Source organism: Solea senegalensis, linkage group LG15, assembly GCF_019176455.1.
Source record: "Solea senegalensis isolate Sse05_10M linkage group LG15, IFAPA_SoseM_1, whole genome shotgun sequence".
NCBI classification, from domain to species: domain Eukaryota; kingdom Metazoa; phylum Chordata; class Actinopteri; order Pleuronectiformes; family Soleidae; genus Solea; species Solea senegalensis.
In genome coordinates this window covers 10,399,462-10,410,516 of record NC_058035.1, presented here as the reverse complement: position 1 = coordinate 10,410,516, position 11,055 = coordinate 10,399,462, and the positions used below count along the sequence as shown (strand labels likewise).

Genomic DNA, 11,055 nt, shown 5'->3' with positions numbered 1-11,055 from the left:
ATAAGTGCTGCCAACTGCTCCTCTGCCAGGTTCATTACTGGTGTAATAAGGATGGGTTAAATGAGGTCACTCATTGGGGGTGTGTCCACATAAAACGTATCCTAATTCTAAAGCGAGTGCAATTCTAAATATATTTAAAGTCTCATAGACAATGCTCCGTATTTATAAGTGAAAAACCACTTGGTAAGCTTTGGTACATGCTGTATTTAGTGCTTTTTGGAATGAAAAGAACTCAATAAAATGGGGGAAACATGAGATGTATGTCAATCCTGATTATCTTTTTGTTATGACACATGTCACAGGGATGGCGATCGAACCGCAGCTCCAGCTGTAGTCGATAAGAGCCAATAGTTCTAGTCTAGTTTTCAAAGAAAGTTCACTTTTCATTTAAGCATTTAAATATATTTTTAATATGATTTACAATGATCCTATTTAAACAGTCTGTATGAAAAAGTAACATGTTCATAGGCATAACAGTACGTACACTATTGCAGTGGTCAGGAAATATAATGCAATATTCAGTATAAACTATACAGTAAAAGGTTTAAGAGCGCTCAAAACAATACGTGCTACAAAGTGTGCAAAATCCTTGCCTTTTCATTCAGTGGACCTTCATATAATGGCAAAGAAAAACGTCTGTTACTTCTCTAGACAGCATATCGACGTGAACGAATGAAGACGAGGGCAAAGTTCGGCACTGTGTGCTTCGGTCACTAAGAAGGACTGTGCAAAAATATACAAAGGTCAAAGGTTAGCGCGAGTCACTGAACCCTGATCAGTAGTGGCTGAGCTCCTCCGGAGGAATAGGGAGGTGGTAACCGTCATCCCCTCCGATGTAGGCACTGATGCCGCTGCTTTGGCTCCCCCATTCATAGTTGTCAGCCGCCAGACTGAGCAATAAATAAAAGATAAACAAGCATCAATTACACCAGCGATGGCTCCCAGCAGGAGAGATTTTCTTTTCCAACCTATTTAAGACTGATGTGTGTATTAATGTATATTCGGTGGTACAGAATAGATATGGCAGTAAATGAGTCACTACGTTATGCACTGACGAAAAAGAAGAGGCAAATAAAATAGGAGATGAAACATTACTATTATTGATGCTAATGATCATAAAACACTAAAAAAAAAACCAAGGACTTCTCTGTCCGTTACCCCAATTCATACAGAGTGATGTTGTTGAATTCACCTGGCTTGGATGTTCTGAGGCATGACGCTCCACGCCAGGTCATCGTCGCTGTCGTAACGCCGCGGGTTATCAAAGAAATAAGCCCGAGAGGAGAAGACGTTACCGGGAAGCCCAGAGCCACTCTGCAGGAACAAAAACAATGTCAAATTATTTTATATTTCAGACAAACGTCTGTTATATTCAAAGCAGAGGCAACAGCATACTGTTCCCAGCCTATTTGCCTCACAGCCCCTTAAAACAAAGTGACACAGCATGTATGAATAATCCCATAACGTTTTCTAAAAGACAAAACTGTCCCGTATTTCACTTGAAACTGAGATCAAGGCATCTCACCCCGTGGAGGTTAGGATGTCTCACTCTGAAGAAGAAAACCACGAGAGACGTGGGGAGCAGCTCCCACACAAACAAGATCACTCCGAAGACGACGTAGCCAGTGTCGCCCAGAGTCGACTGTAAATCTGCCTGAGAAGAAAAAAGACATTACCACGTTAGGGTGTAGTTGTACCCTGATATGGAAGACACATCATTCCTTTAATGGGAACAATCCCAGGACAGGTAGATGTGTGTATGATGATGTCTTTGCTGCTTCACCTGGTCTGAAACGTTGTACCAGTCATAGTCAAAGGAGTTTATGCTCTTGTTAGAGAGTCCCAGGACCACCAGGTTGTAGCAGGCTCTGGATGAATAGAGGAGGATGACGATGGCACAGATCACTGTCACCTGGCACACCGATGTCCCCTGTACATTTCATTTGTGAGACCGTTAAAAGAGCAAAAAGATTAATTTAACATTTAACTGATCTGTGCAAAGAACAGCACAACAACGTAACATAACGGGGAGAACACTGAACAGTCCTTAAAGGCTTTCATCACAGCACAGTACCATCCTGTTTGGCGCGAGCACGACACGGTTGCTAGGGAACACTCACTGTGTACGAGACACAAATCACAGGGAGAGGTGTATATTCACTCGAGGGTGCTTCATGCAACGTGTAATACGTTAATAATCTCGATGCCGGTAACAAAACGGCTGTCAAAGTCACTCGATGGTGTTCCATTTTCCAGAATTTTAAACAACTCTGATTTTTATCCTGTTATCTATTTGCTTAAACTGGCTTGTTCCCTGCGTGTTAATAGACCATTTGTTTGCTTTTATGTCATGTTTCTGTCGCTTTGTATTGTTCCTCACCTTGGATTCCAGGTAAATGTTGGCCAGAGACATCTTAGCGATTTTGTACAGACACACTGAGAGGGAGACGGCACACAGGACAAAAAGTGTGTCATTGATTGCAACCCTCACGAGCACAATGGTGTGCGTTTCTGTGGTGGACATCCTCGCCAGCAGGGCGCACACTAAGTTCACAACTAAAAACACGAGGCTGATGAAGAGGAAGAGCAGATACAATGGCAGCCTGTGGGTCAGCAAAGAAAGAAAGAAAGAATATCACTTAATAGAAAATGTAATCTAATAAATCCTAATCACAAGTATATATATAAAAGGTCTTACCTGTATCTTAAAAGCTCTGGTGCATATTTTGACTTTGCCTTGAAAACAACCTGTGAACATAAAAAAAAAGTGCACCATGCAAATGACGTTACACTTTAGTGGAAGCTCAATTTCACTTCTGTTTTTCTGCTCTTCTGGGAAAGTAAAACAATCCTTTGAAACAGGAACCTTGCAGAAAACAGCATGACCCAAGAGTGGCTTAGCACGCGCACACACACACACACACATACAAACACACAGCCATGTTACTCTCAGTTAACTGTGACTTCAATCAGCACCAGAGGATTCAGCTAAAAACAAGCTTCAGGTGCAGTCGCTCTTTGTTCTCAGAGTTGCCTCAGCTTTACAAAGTAGTATGAACGTTAAAAGAATGAGATATGTAGTAATAGGTTCCACAAAAAAATGCATGGCAAAAATCATAAATACAGCCACAGGATAGTCAGAATGATGTCACTTTTGTCATTCATGTCTAAGGGGTTTGTCATTGTAGACATCTCTAATCCACAAGAGACATCGTTCTGACCAGTAAAAACTGAATTGCAGATATATGACTAGTTAGATATCAGTCGTGAATATCCTGTGTACCGATTAAATGTTAAAACTGATAACAACTCACCAGAAACAAAACAATCAAATGATGCCTGACACACCGCGAGCAACCCATGGACAAGTTTGTGATGTGTGTGGCAAGTGAACGTGAAGGAAATTAATGTTTTTTTTGTTTGATTTTTGCCCAAATCTTGGCCTCTGTAAAGCAGCTCTTACCTATATTACATATTAAAGATTTGGAGCTATTCCTATTTTTTAATGTGATTATACTTCTAGTATGTTCAGGTGATCTATGTACAATATGTACAACAGCAACCCAGAGGCATGTGAAGCTATTCCACAGATACAGTTCTAGCACGGCACGGCTCGACTCTACACCGTTTGGTATCAGTCGCGTCGTCTTCCTCGTCAACGTGGGCGTTCTCCACTGCAGGTTCTGCTTTTTAGGTTCAGTGTTGTCCACTTAGCAGCTAACGGCACTCTCCTCGCTCTGCTGGCACCAGGTGTGTTGAAGTGCTACGAGTTATTGGACGGGAGGTGAAGCGGAACAAAACAAAACATGAACACAGTTTGCAGGCCAGGAATGTGAGTGTATGTGTGTGTACTTGCATTTATATCTTTGTGAAGTCCCAAAAAATGCAAAAAGCTGTCTTTGTGGGGACATTTTGTCACAGTTTTAGGGCTTTTTCAGAGTTTAAGACATGGTTTTAGAGTTGGAGTTAGGGGTGGAAGGTGGAAATTTGCCTTTGGCTCACCAGCATGAAAACATCAAATCTTAATAGGAGACATACAGAAAGTAATAAAAACAATATGGAGTAAGAGGGGAATGCATTATGTCTACGATGTGTCCTCCCCTAGATACAACAACAAACAAGTGTTTGTGTGAGAGTACACAGGTGACACTATTGTTATCAGTGAAGCCAGTATTTCATGTTTCCTCTGATGACACGCCATGGTCATGCTCTTACATATAGCACCTTTAAATAAAACCATGTTGTTGTTGTAATGCATTTAATTTTTCACATTCAGTGTTTTACATCTGTTACTCACGGTCTATGTTAACGTTGAACTCAATAACACCAAGTATGTAAGTATTTATTCATTTAATCGCAAGTCACATAGTTTTGTGATATCCATGCACACATTCATCGATTATTAATTGATTATTAAATTTGTTGTCAACTATTTTGATGATTATAATTATAATTTTTTTTTAAAGAGTTCCAATTTGTTTCACACTCCATCATCATCCTCATCCATCATCCATATGTTTCCCCCCAAGTATCCCTTTAAGTGCCTTAAAGGGATACTTGAGCACGTGACGACAACTGAGTGACAGGTGCGTGAACTCACCTGAGCAAAGTAAAGGTTCATGAGGCTGAGAGTGAAGAACTGGAGGCAGACAGGGAAGCAGTAGAGCAGCCAGAAGGGGAAAGGCCGCAGAGTGTTGGCCGTGACAAAGTTGTTGAAGTAGAAGGAGAAGAGCACGGTGCGCAGCGCCGACCACAGCAGGCACAGGAACAGGAACACGGTCTGGTAGCTCAGGCGCTTGTGTCGGTACCGCAGGATGAGCCACAGCTGGACGTAGATGAAGATGAAGAGGAGGGAGTAGAAGACGGTGTAAACCACCGTCAGGCCCAGGGTGACGTATGGAGGCACGGCCGGGCTCAGGGTGGGCAGAGGCAGGAACCTGTCCGTGGGGGACGAGTCCTTCTTCTCCTCCAGCACCAGGGCCTCCATAACCTGCTCTGCCCCGGCCAAAGGGAGCAGGAGGAGGGGGGCCGAGAGACTCACGGAGCTTCAGGGGAGCTTCTCACTCACACACACACTCACCGCGGACGTCTCTCACGGGAGGCGTGATGTGCAAAAAAGCGCCGGAAAAAGTCGTCAGGAGGAGGGGGTAGAGAAGAGGAACGAGGCGGACTTCCTGCAGACGGTGGAGAATGAAGTCTGTCTGTCAGAGGCGGCGGCGGCGGCGGCAGCAGCAGCAGCAGCGAGGCAGGAGGCGGCAGGAGGCTGGTGAAGTCTGCAGCCGGGAGCTGAGCTCCTCCCGCCCCCGCCAACACTCACTACGCATCAGCTGACGCACAGAACTGTACCTTTAACCCTGTCATGGGGCTTCCCACCAATGCTGGTGATCCCGAGAGAGCAGCTCAGAGCTGTTAGATGGTAATGATGATATTAATTGATTTATTTTTGTTCTACATGACACATTATTCATGTGTCACCAAAGGGCTTGATCTGTGGGGGTTTCTCCAGACTCTCAGGTTTCCTCATACAGTCCAAAATCATGCAGATTTGGGGATTAAGCAAATTGGACACTCTTAGGTGTGGGAGTGGATGGTTGTTTGTCTCTGTGTGTCCCTGTGATGGACTGGGTGACCTGTCCAGGGAGTCCCAGGGAGTATCAGATATCAATTACCACTTGTGAAAATATTGACCTCTCAAAAGTCATTCTACAGAATTTTCACCTAAGGCAGATTTATTCCCAATAAGATCATTTGTCCTCTGGTCAGTCTCTTCCTCCTCACATACACTTCAGACCCTGGTGTAGTGAAATTAAATTAAGATGAAGCCGGAGATAAGGTGACTCTAATTATTATTTAAAAATCTTCAACTCCACTCCACTCGATCATAAAAACCTTGTTATCTAAAGTAAAGCAGTATTATTTCTGATTTTCCTCCAAGTACCACCAGAGAAAGCTTGCATATCATTACCACAGTTTGAGAACCATGACCTTGGAGCAAAAACACCCCGGGGATAGCATGAGTTACATGTTCTCTGTGGATACTCCAGTTTCCTCCCAGTGTCCAAAAACATGCGCAGATTAATTGGACACCGAGACACTTTTGAAAATCCACAGTAACTTTCGTCCTATGTCAACTGGGATTGGGCTAAAGTGACCCTGTGACCCTAATGTGCAGGGTTACTTTACTTTTTTAGCAAGTGACACATTTGAACAGTCAGGCTGTTGTACCAGAGAATGACCTCTGTGGTCACTGTACTGTAGGAAAAACACAGGTCTAGATTATCACATTAATGGTTTATCACACATGAACTGAACCGAGTCACTTGTGCTTTTCTCGCTAAAAGTCAAGGTTCAAAAACTGTACTTATGATTTTTATCTGACTGATGACATCATTAGTCCTTCTCTGCCCAATGTCTGTCTTTCAGCTTTCAACCCCTGTCTTATGTTTTTTTAATGCTGGCTTATCAATCAGAAATTGAATTCTCATGACTGAGCCGAAAGGATTCTGTGTTGCTACAGAAAACATCTCACAGTTGTCTGAGACAGTAAACGGATCTGATCTGGGAGTGCAAAATCACAGGAGTTCCCCTTGAATTCAAAGAAAGAGTTCTTCAGGATTAGTTTACAAAAAAAAACAGAACCATCCACTAACCTCAGTGAGGTTTTTTTTTACTGGTTGGTTTTGTTTGTTTCACAGCACTGGGGCATGTGAACATGAGGAAGGCCAAGAATGGAGGTCACTGTAGTTCACCTTTGACCAGCGTGATTCATTTATCTCTCCTCACACTGAGACGCTGAAGCCGTCCAAGCACCACACCAAACAGGAAGCTGTCAGCCACAGAACTTCCCTCCTGCATAACACACGCCACTTTCTAAAGGCCTTTTTAAGCACAATAAAAATGAACACCAGCACATAATCATCACACCAAATACACTCATTGTCCACTCTATTAGGTATGTGTGTTCAATTGCGTGTTAACGCACATATCAGCCAATCACACGGCAGCAACTCAGTGCATTTAGCCATGTAGACGTGTAAAGAGCAAGGTTTTATTTAGTTTTGCCTTTTTATTTTTTTGTTTAGTTTTTTAATTAGTTTTTAGAGCAGATTGGTACTTTTATTTTTGTAAATGCTTACTTTTAGTTTGGTTTTTATTAGTGTTAGTTTTGAGTATTTGCCAGGTACAAGATTCAAAAAGGTGTCATAAAAACCCAGCAAAAGATGCCATTCAAAAAATGTGTTTTCAGCATGGAGACACAAGGAAGGAAAATGCTCATTGAAACTCATCTACGAGTTACACAGGACACCTAATAAAGTGGCTGGTGAGTGGATGTAAAGTCCTTTTTTAGCTTTTTTCCTTCACTTTGCCTGGCCCTTTTACATTAAAATTCAAATGAACACGAACAACAACAGTGTGGTGATGAAATACTTAGCAGTTCAGTTAGATCTTAAAGAACAAAAACACACAGATAGACAGTCGCAGTGAATGCATCTGTGGCCCCACGGTAAATATAACATCCCCATTACATGTATGTATAAATATTAACAGTCATGTGACTGGATTAACTCCCTTTAGTCTCACGCATAATGTTTTCTGTCCCAATAGACAAACATTTAGGACATATTTTGTCATTTTAATAAAATAAAAACATACTGTGCATCTACATTACAATTGCACAAACTGTATAACAACTTGTATTTAACTCTGAAAACATCACAATGCAAAGTTCACAAAATAACCACAGGGTGGCACCGTATCAACATCGAGACACTGTAGGAAGTAGGAAGGGAGGTTGAGAGTACACTAATGTGCACTTAATTAGGAACACCATTGTAATAACTGTACACAGCCTCCATTTACACTGGAACCTGCTTTCACTTGTTCATGGTGTAGATGCCACAGAACTATGGAAACTTTCCTTTGGAGTTTTTCATCATCTGTGCTGCAGCTTCGTCAGCTGCACATTCATGCTGTCAATCTGCTCTTGTTTTACATTGGATTCACATCTGGTGAGTGGAGGTCACTACAGTGCACTGAACTCACTACACCAGTTAGAAAACATTTGTTATCCTGGCAGTAGATTTTGGAAACTGTTTAATGTGGCTGTAAAGGGGCGCGTATCCTCAGAGTGAGAAGCATTCAAACCACGATTGTTATGAAGGAGCTGAAAATGTGCCAAGAAAACTTTCTCCAGCAGCAGCAGCAGCAGCAGCAGCAGCAGCCTGTGTTTCTGATAATACCATCTGCAGCTTCAGCAAAAATCCATTCTCGTCAGACAATCCTCGGTTGCTTAGTTAAGAAATGTTGTTTGTCATGCTGAAACTCAACATGGTTTTTGCTCTGTTGTTGCTCATCTTCCGTCGTGTTGTTGCATCACTGTCACTGGATTCTCAAGTTGATTCCAATTCCATGATGTCAGTACAGTTGGATAAGAACTTACATTTTTCCAACTTTTGTAAACCTTGAGAGATTTTGTTGGTGATGGTCCATAAAATGTCAGAAAATGCTTCTCAAACCTGGAAATGATGACGTTCTCAAATTGTCTTGTTTTGTCCACAAACCAAAATGATTCACTTTGAATGACTTCTTTGTCACGTGGAGAAAAGAAACCAGAACAAATTCACATTTAAGAAGCTGAAAATCATCTTGTTTTGATAATGGAAAAAACCCTCAAACCGATCGTTTATCAAAATAGTTGATAATCAATGACGTAATCGATTAATAATCAATTCTTTGAGTAATTTTTTCAGCCCTTCCTGAGACACTGTATAAAAAAATCCACAGAATTCACTTTTTGTGTGTTTATTGCAGCTGCGTTTTTATATTTGTGTTATTTGCTTTAGTGGAGGCTGAAATTCCTATTACATCACACTACTATTGGAGTTAAAACTCGGGGTCTTTAGGGTCCTGTTATTAGAACGACTACAATCACAAGAATTTCTCCCCTTGGATGCATCAATGTGTAAATTCCAGAGCAATCTGGTTGTTAGGTCTTGGGATCTAAAAAAAAAACAAAAGGAGAAGGAAAAGGAAAAAGAAGAGGTGGTTTTTGGCCTGAGGGTGGTGCAAGAGGTCTTTGGATCACAGCTCCTCTTAAGTGGTTCCAAATTTATGGTCTGTGTGATCCATTAAAATCACTCAGTATCTACTCACTGTAGGAGCCTTTATCACAAAATCCAACCTAAGATTTGACCGGATGTTTGACCGTTGGTGTGTGAAATTGGTGTCACAAACTATTTGTTTGTCTATCTCAACAACTTTTGTTTATGTTGTATTGGGTTGGTCTGTTACTGGCTTTTCAAAGTGTACTTCATATATCACCTGCTTGTTCTTCTCCCTATGATGTTTAGTCTTGTTTTCATTTAAAAATAATCTTATGGATCAAACTGTTGGTCAAGAGGACAGTATAGACTCTTAGTACCATTACACTCAAGACTAGAAAAATCATGTGGCCGACAGCTGATAACTGACCCAAAGAGTTTGGACGGCTGACTGACCGTGGAGCAGCTCCCGGTGATAGCGTGTTACCCTCAGCATGTCCCTCATTATTCCAGCTGGAGTGGACTCTGATAGCCACGGCGACATGCCTCAAGTGATTAGTGTACGGTACAGTGCTCCGTGATGCTGCCCTTTTACATAATGTTTTAATCAAACCCGCCGTGAGGCTCTGTTGCTGGTAACTGGTCTATGCTCTGATGGGACCATGGCCTGTTTCCAAACCTGCCAGGGCAGTGGTGTTGTCCCTCTGAAGTGCCTCAGACCTCACACACACACACACACATATACACAGAGACAGGAGACACTGCACAGTGTTGTCTCCAACCTTAACCATAACAAGAGTTGTCGTGTAAAGAAGTACAAATACTTTGTTACTGTACTTAAGTTGTGTGCAAATTTCACACATCTGTACTTTCTTTGTTATTTATATTTCTTGCACCTTTTACTTTCACTCCACTACATTTCCTCTAAATATCTTTGCTATTTGTTAGTACCAAATAAAATCAGAAGAAGACGTTGGTAATGTATATAGAGCTTTTCTAGTCTTGATGAGCTGCTTCAGTGTTTTCGTCGTTACTTAACCCCAACGTCAACATGAGGTTAAGTGTCTTGCTCAAGGACACATAGCCTTCCAGTTGAAAGACAACTTGCCCTACCAATGATCTACTTTTATACCTAAAACCTTTAACATTTATATATCGGAAAATGGATTTTGATGCTTAAGTAGAGCAAATGTCATACACTTTGAGACTTTTTCTTAAGTAATATTATAAAAAAGTGACTTCATCTTCTGCCATAGTCATTTTCTGGTGAGATATTTACTCAAGTATCACTTCAACATACTTTATACTAAGACTGACCATGACTAATGAAAGCCTTACCCTAACCAGAATTCAAATCTTAGCCTTAAGCTTAACCAGTTCCTCAGAAATGAGGTTCTGCCTCATGAGGACCAGGTTTTGTGTTTCCATGAGGACTACTGGCAGGATGTGCCACTGAGTGTCCTCACTATTTGCAAAAAGCGCACAATCTGGTGCCAAACTGAGCCCACCGTCTAATCCATATAGAGCCAGGAATATGTTTTAGGACAAACATACGGAGTTAAGTGTAGGCGACCTCTAATTTCTCTTCCCCCCCCACCCCCCAGCGCTGATGGTTTATGAAAGCAACTCTCTGCGCCCCCTCAACTCAACTCCGCCCCATATCTTCCAAAACTCTGCCTGGACTTTCCTGTGTGGATCCTGTGCGTCACTCTCCTGTAACCTGTCTGGGACGAGCCACAGGACCGCTCGACTGACGCTGAAACAAGAACAATGGGCTGGCAGGAGCGAGGATGGCTCGCCTGTGTGAGTTTTCTGGGATTTGTGGCCTCGGTGCAGAGCATACCGAGGGGAGAGCTTTTCCCCTACGGACCGAGCGCAAGAGACCAGTCACTGGAGCCGGGGAATGACCAGACGCACCGACTTGGACTGGACAAGCCAGTGTTGTTTTATGATGGCACTTTCGACAGCATCTTTGTAAGTTGACCCACTACTTGGCGCACTTTCTTTGTATTTT

General features: G+C 42.2%; 1 protein-coding gene across 1 annotated transcript; it reads right to left on the bottom strand.

Annotated features, from left to right (window-relative positions):
- Positions 1–386: 386 nt before the first annotated feature.
- gpr137ba (G protein-coupled receptor 137Ba) lies at positions 387–5,269 on the bottom strand. Its single transcript, XM_044046537.1, has 7 exons — positions 4,601–5,269; positions 2,699–2,748; positions 2,381–2,603; positions 1,784–1,930; positions 1,526–1,654; positions 1,193–1,314; positions 387–890 (listed from the first exon to the last, which is right to left on the bottom strand). The coding sequence occupies exons 1-7, from the start codon at positions 4,985–4,987 to the stop codon at positions 776–778; spliced, it is 1,173 nt and encodes a 390-aa protein (XP_043902472.1). The 5' UTR covers positions 4,988–5,269; the 3' UTR covers positions 387–775.
- Positions 5,270–11,055: the final 5,786 nt, after the last annotated feature.